This window comes from Corylus avellana, chromosome ca6 (assembly GCF_901000735.1).
Source record: "Corylus avellana chromosome ca6, CavTom2PMs-1.0".
NCBI lineage: Eukaryota > Viridiplantae > Streptophyta > Magnoliopsida > Fagales > Betulaceae > Corylus > Corylus avellana.
In genome coordinates this window covers 1,641,078-1,655,756 of record NC_081546.1, presented here as the reverse complement: position 1 = coordinate 1,655,756, position 14,679 = coordinate 1,641,078, and the positions used below count along the sequence as shown (strand labels likewise).

Sequence of the window (14,679 nt, the reverse complement as noted above, 5' to 3'; positions counted from 1 at the left end):
TCTACCGGGTTAGCGGAATATTGAAGTTATAGATAGCGTTTGATTGTAAGAATTTTTGATTGTATTTATAACTTTGTAACATCATGACTCATAGCATGTGGCTATAATTTTGCATAGCTTTATGCTGTAAGAGCTTTTTGCTCTATTATATAAAAGTTTTATACTCGTAATCTTTCATGAATAAAATCATCATATTTCTGTTTAAAAAAAAAAAGTTTGGGAAAAACACCGGAAGTTTTGGATCCAATTGGTAATTAAAGTTTTAAGTTTGGAATTAATTTGGTGGGTCACTTTTGAAAATAATGTTGTGCATCTGTCTTCAAAAGAAAAAGAAAAATTGTTTCGTAAAATTTGAAGAACTGATCTGAATTTTGAAAAAAAAAATTATTACATAATACATTTATTATTGAGATGTGTTTTTTAGTTTCTGAAAATAGCTCTGTAATTGTTTTTAAGAATGTGTTAATGATAAGAACCATATCTTAATGTTTATTTGGTTAACTAATATATGAAAATAGTTTTTAGCATTTATCGAAAAACTCTAATAGAATGTTGAAATTGAAAAAATAAAAATAAAAAAGTAAAAAATTCATACACTAAATTAACATTTTTTTTTAAAATTTAAAGATATAATTAAAAAATGATAAAACATCATAGGTGAATTTTTATTTTTATTTTTTTTAAAAAAAATCATCTTATTTTTTTACATAAGATTTTTAGCTTCTTTTTTTTTTTAACTGGTTGTAAAGATTTAGATGACGTATGGGTGACAAGTTCGGAAGTTGGTCCCACCATTATCGATTTCCTCCCGGCGGTTAGTTTGAAAAAGTAAAAAAATACAAAGGAGAAAATGTCCAGATTTTTTCGACACAACCACGTGCACTCGTCTCGCATGGGTTGCCACCTGCGACAAGTGCGATTATTGGGTAAAGCAGCCTATGCACGCTCCACGGTGAAAAATGCCAAATTGCTTCATGTTTTCACTGTACGGTAGCGCTGACGGTAAAATTTAATAATTTGTTTTAGGTTAAGTTTTATCATAAAAATAATAAATATTGTATAAAAGTCCTAGTAATTTAACTTAAACTTGATAATTGAAAATTTAAAAATCTATATGATCATAGAATGCTTTGAATATTATTAAAAATACTGATTAATTAAAATTTAACTTAAACTTTAAAATTGATCCTCCTTTTTATATGCCAAACTGCAATTTTATTAAATACTTAATTATATATATTTTAAAATTATCATTCTTAAATCCAACGTTTTGAAACCACCAAATGAAACAATCTCCTATTCTTTTTATTTCTGTCGGTCAAACGTTGAATGTTATAGTTTTGTGTGTCGAATATGATGGGCTTCAACTTGTTTGTGAAGGACAACAGCCATGATGAATGTATATATGAAGCAAAACCCATGTTCTAGTGGGTCTATATATTGGTCCGTCTTGATTCTTATCACTTCTATAGCAAAGCTCTGTCCCCAAATCTTCGTCATCCACAGTGCATGGGATCCAACGGAATCTGCTGCTTCACTTGTTCTACCAAGCGATTGTAAAGATCTTGTGGCACATACATTTCCGGAGCTCCTGATCAATCAAGAAAAACATTTCCTGAAGATTCATAGGGCAAATATTTATCTCCAACACTAATTCCTTTTAGTGTGACAAAATACAAACTAGCGATGGTGTCTTTGTATATATTAAAGGTGTTGAAACTTCACTTCATTGCTGTTGGTGCAATTTTTGGTCCACATTATTGTTTCCCAACGCTATTTCTTGGTTTTTGTTCTGTAACTAGAGATGGGAACACTGCCTTCGGAAACTTTTGAGCTGGGTAAGTAACCAGTGGACGCTATGCTTAACAGTCACGATTTATAAGAAATGAGAAACCATCGTTTCTCACAGATAGCGCCAAACTGTTGGTGCAATTTTTGGTCCACATTACTGTTTGCTAGCGATATTTATTGATTTTTCTTCTTAAAAACGTCAATAGAGTTCGTGCAAAATAAGAGCACGGTCAAAGGGTCTTTAGCTGAAACCGAAGACTTTCCGATACTTAAATTAGCATCTCTAAATTAAAATACACAATTGTAATATGCCTCAAACACTCAACAATTTGTGTGTGAAATGACATATATGAAAGGGGAGAGAGAAGTGTCTCCTAGAGAGAAGGGACGTGGGACCTTGTGAGCGGACAATGGCATATTGATAAATAAATATAAATAAGGGGTAAATAAATACAAACAGGGGGACCCACGAAAATATACTTGGGCATATTTTCTCCTCAACAATTGCCAAAACTCATCTTGCTTGGAATCATAGGATCGGTACGAAATGGCGTAAAGCAATAGGAGATAGTCCTGGTATTGTTTTGATCACACGCAAAAACAATGTCTACGGCTACTTTTTCCCCTAAGGTGGAAGTCCTGGCGACAGTTTCTTAATTTGGCCAAAAGACCTTGTGTTACAGAACCAATATAAATATAAATAAAAATTAGTGCTAACGAAATATAAATAAAAAGAAAAGACATGCATATATAAAATTATACAGCATTTCTTACAATTTCTTTAAAATTATAGATTCTCAAATTACTTAATTAAAGCTTTTTTTTAAGCATCAAAACACTTTCAAAATGCCACATATTAAAAAAGTTGTATGTCATCAAAATAATTAAAAAAAAAAATTATCTCAAAATGTTTATTTTTCACTTTTGTAGAGATGCTTTTTCTCCATAAAATAAAAAGACAATTTTTGGCTTAAACTTTTTTATAACATCGAGAACAAGAACATAATGAAAATATACTCAATTCTCAACAATAATAACATATCACATTTTTAATATATTGCATTTTTCAAGCGTTTTGATGCCTAAAAATAATCAAAATTGCGTAATTTGAGAATCTATTTAAAAAAAAAAAAAAAAATGTAGAGGATCCTAGTCCCTAGTCTCTAGAGACAAAAGTGCCAGATTTGGAATTCCAAAAAAAAAAAAAAAAGTACCAGATTTTTAATTAAAATCACTAACTTCCCTTCGCCCTCTATAAATGGTAACCGTATAATCTTCTTTATCAAGAGCAATTTGAATTTATAATTAGGGTTTTTCAACAATTAGAAGGTTTTTGTTTTTGCATATAAAGTAAATGAATCATGTTAGGTATATTACAATTCTTAATATAAAGTAATTTTACATACTGATGGTGTGTCAATCCATAGTTAAATAGTAAAAGTTATGAATGGATTTATCATTTATAAACGCCAACCATTCACCATTCATAAACTAACACAACATTTTGTAAAATAGCTTTAAAGTAAATGTTATAGTAATCCAAGCATTTTTGCGGGTAAATAATCATAAAGCCATGCATGTCAAAATAAGATTTAACAACCAAAATAATTTTTTCAGTTTTACTGATTATAATGAAGAATATAATAAGCTAGAGCTGTACTGTAATTTCAGTATGCATTATTAATTTAATTCCCTGATGAATCCCATAAACTTTTCCATATAAGAGGATAATTAATTAAAAAGAAAATCATTTCCAAATTATAGCATGCAGTTCAACTTACCTTAATTATGGGCATGTAAGTTGTAACCATTGAATAATCTACAACTATGGAAACCCAGAGCGCATAGAATCTGGGGAAGCAACTCAAGGATTTTCTGTCATTAATGGCTTGAAACCTACCACCCATTACAAAAGCAAACATGCATTTTGATGATTCCTCAATTAAGGGAAAGAAAGGAATAATATTTTGAAGTTGCAGAGGTAGATGGAAAACGCAGTCGTGTTGATCGTAGGAGCCGGGCCTTCAGGGTTGGCAATGGCGGGATGCCTAACTCAACACTCCATTCCCTATGTGATTCTAGAAAGAGAGGATTGTTATGCTTCTCTTTGGAAGAAAAGAACTTACGATCGATTGGGTCTCCATTTAGCAAAAGAATTCTGTTTTTTACCCCACAAGACTCTGCCTCCCGACGCACCAACCTTCATGCCCAAACAATATTTTCTTCGCTACGTAGATGGGTATGTCTCGGAGTTTAAGATAAACCCTCGTTACCATCGTTCTGTTGAATCCGCATTTTTCGACGAAGCTGCAAAGAAATGGCGGATTGAAGCTAACAACACCTTAGAAGGAAGTATGGAAGTTTACAGTGCAGAGTTCTTGGTGGTGGCTACTGGTGAGAACTGTGAGGGTTTTATTCCTTCTCTCCCTGGGTTGGATAGTTTTCCAGGAGATATTCTCCATTCCAATCTTTACAAATCGGGTTCAAAATATAAGTCTAAGGATGTTTTGGTCGTTGGATGTGGAAATTCTGGTATGGAGATTGCCTATGACCTCGTAGACCATGGAGCTCGCACTTCAATCGTTATTAGAAGTCCGGTAATTAATTAATATTATTCTCACTTTTTTTCTATTTATGAGATATGTCTATTCGAATAGTTTAAAACTTAGTCAGATAGATGGTAGCTCGAATTGCAGTCAATTTGAACAACCAAATGCAAGGAATCCCGATTGTTTGGGTCTAATATATTTGCATGGGAATAATTAATAGCATCACATGCATGATACATGTCACATGTCACATGCATGCATATAGTCAATTCTAACAATTGATGTGGATGTGATTGTAGCTTCATGTGCTGACCAAAGAATTGGTTCACCGGGGAATGTCTTTGTTGAAATATCTCCCGGTTTACATGGTGGATGCTATAATCACAATGCTTGCAAGACTCGAATATGGTGATCTTACCAAGTATGGGATCTGTAAACCAAAGAGAGGCCCGTTCGCCAACAAAACAGCAACAGGAAGATCTCCTGTTATTGATGTTGGAACCATCAAAAAGATCCAAGACGGAGAGATAGAGGTATAACTCTGATTTCCTTTCAACAATTTTCAAAAGAAAATGATTTAGATACTACAACTTTTCTTATAACTCCTTATAAATTGACATGACAACTCATGACACATGACACAATATTGATAGGTTGTCTCGGACATTTCGAGCATCAACAAGAACAATGTAGTGTTCAAAAATGGCACTGAAAAAAAGTTTGATGCAATTGTTTTTGCAACCGGCTATAGAAGCGCCGCTAATAAATGGTTGAAGGTATATATTCTTGCTTTCTTTTTTCTTCTTTTTGTAAATTTACAATGGGAGACAAAGCTAAGCTTAATCAGTGTTGTGCAGGACTATAAGTATGCTCTCAATGGTGAAGGAATGCCAAAGAATAGTTTCCCGGAGCATTGGAAGGGAGAGAAGGGGTTATATTGTGCTGGATTGTCAAGGAGAGGACTCTTCGGTGTATCAATGGACGCACAGGCCATAGCCAATGACATTAACAAGTTCACAAGTGGCAAAAATTAGAGCTTTTTTGATGCCTCTCCCCGGACAATACCTATGTCGCATGGCTCTCCATATATAATATCTAGTGTATGGAGATTAGTTTTTTTATTGAGTATTTACACCATATAGGCGTTTAAGTGATTGTAGGGGACCGGGGGTGATGAATATAATTATTCCTCCTCCCCCTATTCTTAGGGAGAAATGATGTTTTGCATTTTACCTTCCATTTATTTTTTTGTTTAGTTACTTCATGCCGAAGATAAAAGAGCCCTTGTTTGGCCCGCGCGATGATACATCATGATTTTTTGTTAATGCTATTATTTTCAGTTTATCTCCAATTTAAATTAAAATAGTTCATGCGTTTATTTGGTCTCACACGTAAAAAAGAAATGTTATATACTAATTAAATATTAAATTCATGGTTTTTATTAGATTGAATTAATGATATGAATTTTAACCTTTACTCCACAATTTATGAATTTTAATTAAATATTTCAAATTTAAAAATAAATAATAGTAATAATTAAATAGTGAATTAAAGTGGGCAGTTGTTGAAAGCGAGCTAGTAAAGTGCTGTTTTCCAATTTTCTTTCTTTCCTTTTTTCATTGGAGTGGTGGGGTAATTGGGCCTTGGGGTGCGTCAATGCTAAAATTCAGCCCAATCCCGATGCATTGCCAACCGAAGCAGAAAACGAGAGCACTTCCATAAATTATAACTTTTTTTTTCTTTTTTTGGTAATTAGTTACTAACCTCACCATTGGATTCATAATTAGACCTTCATTATATTATTTAATATTTCTTAGCCTGTTTGACATCCTTTGATTCGAATAATTATATGTAGCTGATCGATCGTTTGCACTTCCGTCATTAAATAGTCAATAGCTTGTCACTCTTTTTTTTTTTTTTTTTTTTTCAGATTTTGGTAAGCAATCAGTCCTTCTTGCTTGGTACATAATTACTACATGTCGGGAATAAAATTATATTACAAACTCATCAGATTTTAGGCTTTAGGGTCAATAACAAGCCCACGTGGCTATTAATTGAATAGTAGGAGATACAATTCAAGTGATGTTTTATTGGAATAATCTGGGTCAAATCAACTAAAATAAGAAGAACTAGTCAAAGTCTACCTCAACTCTTTAGCCTATAAATAGGCCCGGTACAAAGGATCTTCTCATACTCTCTTAGAATCTCTAATTCTCATACCATAGAATACGAAATAATGCTCAATTAGTCCTTAAATTGAATTATTGTGATTGTTGAGTTTGCCCGGCATAAATGCCAGCAAATCACTCTTATTATTTTGTAGCGACTGTGGGAATGCAAACGCGAATGACGTATTGAAGATCAGGAATGCCATATCGAAAACAGTTAGACATAAAATTTAAGACATAAAATTGTTCTAACAGTTTGGCGCCATTTGTGGGGACGTGATGCGCTCCAAATCATGATTTTTAGTTATGATTTTTTTTAGAAGGTCAAATTAATAAAAATACACACTTTTGAGATCTCCATAATTTGGTATAATAACATATGTTAGTTTAATAGATTAAATTAAAAAAAAAAAAAAAAAAAAAAAAAAAACTTTGTCCCATAAACAAAACCGGCCAAAGCAGAAAAGGAGAGCAGTTCAACAAATTATAACTAATTAACTTAATTATTCAATTCTTTGAATTTAAGATTTAGTTAAGTGAAAAATTCACTTCCAAACAGGACGGAACTCAAAATAAGAAGAAATAAAAGATAATTTATGAAGAATATTTGGGATTCCGCATAAAGTGGTCTATAAATAAATCAAAATTAATCATTTAAAGGTACCGACCGAGAAAGCTTTAAATCACAGAAATGCTGGTAGATCTAAATCCACATGGACAGAGCGATTGAGTGAGATAAAAGCCATATTTAAAAAAGAAGTCGAGTTTAAATGGGAAAAAAAAAATCATATGAATTTAATAATGGTGGACCAATATAAATTAGAGTGCAATAAACATATATTTTGTGCATGTTTGAAACGTTACACGTTATTTTTGGCAGACGTGTCTGACACTGAAAAAAAAAAAATTGTCTACCTGTTAATAAATTGATTAGAAATGGTTGCTTGTAATCTCAACAATTCACGTATTAATATTTCCTATAATCAAGTTAGGGAATTAGCTTCTTTTTTTAGAGTGGTGGGTGTATGTCACATACGATATGTGTCTAATTTTGTGCTATTCTATCTCCCTTGCTTAGGCTATTATTCCCATATTTAAAATTTTCCTCACAAATTTAAACAAAAACTAATTATTAAAGGAAAGAAAACGATCACTGATCACAAAAGAGGTGATTAGGTATTCTATCAACCTTTTTCCTGCTCTACTGGGGTCAAATTATGTTGCACTTTTGACTTCCAAATTATGCACATAGAATCTGAAATGTGAAATGAACAAATTAATTAAGCTTTGACGCTCCACCTCATTCACCTCAACTGCCAGCTCCTGGGCAAGCTCACAGATACCTCTCATGCAGAAATGCAGCAGTCCTCCTTGATCTAAAACTCTTCCAAAATGTCGACCGCCTCCTTCCAAAAAGCGTAAGCCGCTATTGCTTCTTAAGCGCGTTCATTTTGTCCCTGAGATAGTAAAGCTTGGCCCTCCTCACTTTCTTCTTGTCCAGCACCTTTATCTCCTTTATGTTAGGTGAATACCTGTCATGCATTTCCCAATTCTTTGGCCATTATCGACATAAAACAAATCATGAGGTAACAACCATGTACATGTGACAACTTCAGTTAAAAAGGGGGACCAAAAACAAAGGTAGAACAAGCAAGAGATATAGCTCAGCAAATACACCAAATAACCAAATGTTTCTTCTCAGAACACTCAGAAGCAGGTAAGACCTTACAATTTCAGCATTTGGGCTAAGGCTTTTGTGCAACTTAATAATGATTCCACAAAGGGTTGGCATCAGAGCCAAGCCAATAATGGATCATTTAGATAATAAACTAATAAATTTTCTTTCATCTCTCTTTTTTTTAGAACAAGTGCATGTGAATCCATTTGTCACAACAGAACTACATATGCTCATATTCACATCAGATTAGTTGAAAGATAAGCACCGCCAATCTTTTCTTGCATGTCCATTTATTAGAAGATCAATTACAAATCAGTTCTTTTACAGTTTCTTCCTAAGCTAAAAATATATGCATAGATACTCTTCTCTACAGGATATCAAGACCTATTCAACGGCGAATTATGCATCTAAAAATGGCTGTTTGCACTATCTAATGTTGAATGAATGAAGACGATGCTTCTGCGGAATGTTACGTAACCAACAAATCCTTTTATCACGAGTTGAGTTGTGTCTAATTGTTAGTGCTAGGCCCCAGCAAAAACACAGAAAGCATCTTTTCTAGTTCAAAACAGAAAATCCAATCCATTTTGGATGGACACGTTTAGCCCCAGAAAAGAAAAAAAAAAAAAAAAAAAAAAAAAAGGAACTCCAAAATACTTACAGTGGGAAGAGCGATTCAACTCCAACCCCAGCTACCAGCCTCCTTAATCTAAATGTACTATTTAAACCAGCATTACGTCTTGCTATAACAATGCCTTTCAGAATTGAAACACGTCGCTTGTTCTCAGGCACTTCCTGTTCATATGAAGGATCATAAACAATTAATTTCATTCACAAACCCCTCATCTGTGACCAACATAATATGGACAACATCCCCTTAAAAATAACTTGTCATACCACTTTGAGTTGCACAATATAACCAGGCTTTATATCAGGCATTTTTCTCTCTGCCCTCACTTCTTCTACAGCTTCCTTATCTAGAATCTGTGAAGCACAATACCAAACACCATCAAAATGATGAAAAGAAGCAGTTATTGTTAATTTCCTATAATAATACCAATGTCAAGATACATGCCTGCATTATGTGCTTGGCAGTTTTATCGAGCCTCTTAAATTTGATGCGGGGAGCTACATCAGCGACACACGCAGAAGAATCCTGTGAAGCCGATTCAACAATATTTTCAGCCGTTGAAAAGCACCTGCGAATGAAAGGAGGCATCACTGCTGCCTGTTGAAACAAATCCGGCCTTGAACTTCTGCATGCCACTGATACCAATGGTATACCATTATTAGATGCTGTTGATGTCTCTGCTTGGGAGCCGATTCTTGTCTGATACAATAATTTCACACACATCATATAAATATATCTTGATTTGAGAGAAAACCATAAATCCTAATGCTCTTCAAATGAATATTCAACAACATAAAGATCTAAGTGTTATGACTCAACTGAAATTTCATAATGAATAGAAAAAAATAAAATAAAAACTGAAATTTCATAAGTCAGTGTATGGAACACATAAAGCTTACAGGCTGTTGGCATCAATTCTATAGATTTTATTTACTTACTTACCCAAGAAAGAAAAATTGAAGTCAAAGAGTAGTAGAAGGTAAATAACCCGGGAATACAACTCTGAAAAACTTCAGGAACCACAATAGCAAAATCATCATTTACTTGCCTGAAGTATCTCAATATTGCATCAAAAAGCCAAACAATAAATCTTCACATAATGACCATTTAATACCAGCTACAATATAGCTGCATATTGCATCTCAATTCCACCAGTGGAAAGATTGGTGACTTCCGCTTTATGATCCAATACATAAAGCTCATCTTATTAACCAATAAAATAGCATGCCCAGTGCAAGCTTTCACAGATCTTGTGAGATTGAGCAGCTCACATGATCAAGACCTAAGAAACTTTTGACATGTGTATCTGCTTAAGAAAAATACAAAAAACAGAAGGAACAGAGAAGCACAGCATAATGTTGTTTAAAAAGTCTATATGTTAGGCTACATTTTACAAAATGTACTCGTAATCATAGACGATTCTAGTCAAACAAAATTGCCTAATGCCATTATACATACAAAAGTCAAGAAGGTTCAGTCACACAAAAATGTTTTTATGACAAATTCACAAAAATTGTTTACACCATGGTGATCAAAAACCACACAAAGAAGTACCTACTAAGTTTCCACAGAAACCCCCAGACCAGATAAGGCATTATAACTACTGAGACGGATTTATACCTACAATGACAACCTATTCACCAATTTTCTCGATCAATAAAGCATTACAATTTGATTAGCCCAATTCTCATGCTGCAATCTTCAAACAGTATAAGCAGTACCTTCATAACACTAATGAGCACACAAATTTGAAAAGAACAAAAAAAAAAAAAAAAAAAAATCGAGAACCATACAAAGTCAGATACATACATATGAGACCGCAGGCTGATACGAAAACTTGGTGAGGGACCCAATAGAGCTCCCATGAAACTTGGCAGCAGCAGAGCGAGAAATATTTGATTTCGAATCGACGCTACTTAAGCTGCCAATGCTTTGTCTCCGGACCAACCGGATGCTCCCCCGTAAAGCTTGCATATTTCTGAAAACAAAAAAGCTACGAAATCTGAATTCGTTAAATGAAAAAAGAAAAAAAGATTTAGGCTCCGTTTGTTTCGACGTAAAATGTTTTCTGCCGTAAATGATTTCAGGGAAGTCATTTTTCAGGAAAATGTTTTTTGCGGAAAACATTTTTCAGTGTTTGGCGCTTGAATGGAAAATCACAAATATTTTTATATTTTCATTTAATTATGTTAACCTATAAAATACAATTTTATTCACAATATAAAAATATTAATATAAAATAATTGAAAAAATTAAACTAAGAATTATGTTTAATTAAAATATACAAATTGACTAACAATAATCATAGATGCAACTTTGAACCTCAAAGATGAGTAAAGATGCTTCTTGGCTCTATATCCCAACCAAAGAACAGAACATCTCCCAACCAAGAGAAACACAACCAAACCAATACAATACAATTTCAATATTACAGCAACTACATTCATTCCGCAGACTGCAGCAAAGTATATTTTTAGAGATTCCCCAACTTTTACAAAGCTCTAAATTTTCTTGTGTCCTGTTGAACCTTCCTTGAGCCCTAATCCTAACTCTCATCTCCCAAGTGATCCACTGCAACAACTTTTCCTCTGTTTTAAGCTGATTTCCAAATTTAAGATCCATTTTTTGTCTCCACGGGTGATAGACCGTGGCATCCCAGTTAGGGGTGTAAACAAGCCGAGCTTGGGCGAGCTTGCCTTGTCCGGGCTCGACTCATTTACTTTGAGGCCGAGCTCGAGCTCGACACGAGCCTAGAAATGTTGCTCGAGCTCGGCTCGATAGGGTTGGAACCCTGTTCGAGCTCGAGGTCGTCTATTTTGGTCGAGCTCGAGCTCAAGCTCGATTAATTTTGGGATGTATATGTACATGCATTTGGCAAAAATGATTCAATCCTAGAATTCAATATTATGAGAAAGACCAACACCCATCTGTTTAATAAGACGAAGATACTTTTTCTGCTCTAATTTCATCAAACACAAACCATAATTCAGTAAAAAACAGAAAATACCTATCTATCCAAAAATATTTACACGTTTTTCTGGGCAACCAAACAAACACATCAAACGGCAAAACCCCAAACCACCCACCACCCAAGAAGAAACGGAGAAAAAAAAAACCCAAAAAGAAAAGAAAAACCCACAAATCTTATCACCTCCTCCGCCTCCGATCCGCGGTGTACTGCGAGAGTGAAATGACCTCCGAGAGCGGCGTGGACACCGGGGTTTGCAGCGGCAAGTTCCTGGAAACCGGGCACGAGCCGTTCAGCTTCAGCCAGGCGTCGAGGTGTGTGGTTGCTGCGGTGGTGGTGGTGGTTGCTGTTGGGGGCACTGGGGGAGTGGTGGGAGCGACAACAGAGAAAGGAGGCGAGGAGGATGGTGGAGACAGAGAGGAGAGTCGAGAGAATGGAGAGATCAGAGACGATAGATTTAGGTTAAATTTGGGTTCTCTAATTTGCAACCGTTGTATATGGAAAAATAATTAAATTTTAAATATTAAGGGTTTGATTCGTTTTACGTTTTTACCAAAATGTGGCTGTCTCTACTTAAATCTTGTGTGCTTGTTAAATATGATCCTTAGCTCATATATATACGTTTTCAAAATTTAATATTATTCGTCGGATTAGATCAAACAAGGCAAGTTTACGGTGTTTCTGTTACACCATATACATACTAAACCAAAGCCCATCTGCAAGGGACTTTATTTATTTTATTCAAAGATAAATGATATAGACACAACTTCTAGCCTCTACTTTAGTCCAACTTTTTTCTAATGCGATCATTTAAAAATAAATAAATAAAATTCTGAAGTAATAACATCATATGTGATCCATTTTTTATTCAGTATTTAAAAAAAAAAAATTGTATTTTTATTCAGAATAATGACTTTTCTTTTTTTTTTAAAAAAAAAAAGACTATTTTTAAAAAAATACCAAATAAAAAAAAAAAAAAGATCACATAGGATGTTATGGACAAAGTTTTCCTCCAAACTGAGTTGAAAAAATTAATTTCAACCAACCCTATAAAAGTGACATGTATCTCTTGAACATGTGAAATGCATATGTTTTTTTAACAGCAATGATAAAGTTGGAATAAATTTAATTAAAAACGTATTTGCGTTTCACATGTTATTAAAAAAAAAAAATGCATCAGTGTAGTATAATGTCCACGTTTAGCCAATTTTTAGTAACATAGCAAATGAATAATCACATGAAATGAATTATTGAATTTCAATCCTCTCCCTCACTAAATATGGGCTAAATGTGAGCATTCTTTTTATTTCTGTCGGTCAAACGTTGAATGTTATAGTTTTGTGTGTCGAATATGATGGGCTTCAACTTGTTTGTGAAGGACAACAGCCATGATGAATGTATATATGAAGCAAAACCCATGTTCTAGTGGGTCTATATATTGGTCCGTCTAGATTCTTTTCACTTCTATAGCAAAGCTCTGTCCCCAAATCTTCGTCACCCACAATGGGATCCAACGGAATCTGCTGCTTCACTTGTTCTACCAAGCGATTGTAAAGATCTTGTGGCACATACATTTCCGGAGTTCCTGATCAATCAAGAAAAACATTTCCTGAAGATTCATAGGGCAAATATTTATCTCCAACACTAATATTGATTCTCAAAGGTGGAAGCTATTTGAATAACAAAGGATATATTCCATCTTCATAATCCAATGTTTCCCATCGAATTGTCAGAGATAGTCCTGGTATTGTTATGACCACACCCAAAAACAATGTCTACGGCTACTTTTTCCCCTAAGGCGGAAGTCATGGTGACAGTTTCTTAATTTGGCCAAAACACCTTGTGTTACAGAACCAATATAAATATAAATAAAAATTAGTGTTAACGAAATATAAATAAAAAGGAAAAACATGCATATATAAAATTATATATCAGGATTTCTTACAATTTCTTTAAAATTATAAATTATCAAATTACTTAATTAAGGCATTTTTTAAGCATCAAAACGCTTGCAAAATACTACATATTAAAAAGGTTGTATGTTATCGAGATAATCAAAAAAAAAATTTATCTCGAAATGCTTATTTTTCACTTTTGTAGAGATGCTTCTTCTACATAAAATTTTTTTTTAAAAAAAAAAAAACTATTTTTGGCTTAAAATTTTTTACAACATCAAAAACAAGAACATAATGAAAATATACTCAATTCTCAACAGTACTAACATATCACATTTTTAATATATTGCATTTTTCAAGCGTTTTGATGCCTAAAAATAATCAAAATTGCGTAATTTAAGAATCTACTATTTATTTATTTTTATTATTTTTTAAAATCATAGAGGATCCCAATCCCTAATCTCTATAGACAAAAGTGCCAAATTTGGAATTCCCAAAAAAAAAAAAAAAGTACCAGATTTTAATTAAAATCACTAACTTCCCTTCGCCCTTTATAAATGGTAACAGTATAATCTTCTTTATCAAGAGCAATTTGAATTTATACTTGGGGTTTGTCAACAATTAGAAGGGTTTTGTTTTTGCATATAAGGTAAATGAATCGTGAACCGTGCTAGGTGTACTACAATTCTTGTATAAAGTCATTTACAAACTGATGTGTCAATCCATAGTTAAATAGTAAAAGTTATGAATGGATTTATCATTTATAAACGCCAGCCATTCACAGTTCATAAACTAACACATCATTTTGTAAAATAGCTTTAAAGTAAATGTTATAGTAATCCAAGCATTTTTGCACGTAAATAATCATAAAACCATGCATGTCAAAATAAGATTTAACAACCAAAATAATTTTTTCAGTTTTACTTATTATAATGAAGAATATAATAAGAGTAGTACTGTAATTTCAGTATGCATTATTAATTTAATTCCCTGATGGAT

The 14,679-nt window shown here is 33.4% G+C and overlaps 2 protein-coding genes across 2 annotated transcripts; one reads left to right on the top strand and one right to left on the bottom strand.

The window, feature by feature from the left end:
- Positions 1–3,776: 3,776 nt before the first annotated feature.
- LOC132183928 (probable indole-3-pyruvate monooxygenase YUCCA10) lies at positions 3,777–5,374 on the top strand. Its single transcript, XM_059597398.1, has 4 exons — positions 3,777–4,388; positions 4,640–4,873; positions 4,994–5,116; positions 5,198–5,374. Exons 1-4 carry the CDS (start codon positions 3,777–3,779, stop codon positions 5,372–5,374), a joined length of 1,146 nt encoding a protein of 381 aa, XP_059453381.1.
- Positions 5,375–7,662: 2,288 nt separating this feature from the next.
- LOC132185699 (large ribosomal subunit protein bL19cy-like) lies at positions 7,663–12,276 on the bottom strand. The gene is made up of 6 exons (XM_059599474.1): positions 11,969–12,276; positions 10,627–10,795; positions 9,262–9,516; positions 9,084–9,170; positions 8,848–8,981; positions 7,663–8,040 (listed from the first exon to the last, which is right to left on the bottom strand). The coding sequence occupies exons 2-6, from the start codon at positions 10,789–10,791 to the stop codon at positions 7,935–7,937; spliced, it is 747 nt and encodes a 248-aa protein (XP_059455457.1). The 5' UTR covers positions 10,792–10,795; positions 11,969–12,276; the 3' UTR covers positions 7,663–7,934.
- Positions 12,277–14,679: the final 2,403 nt, after the last annotated feature.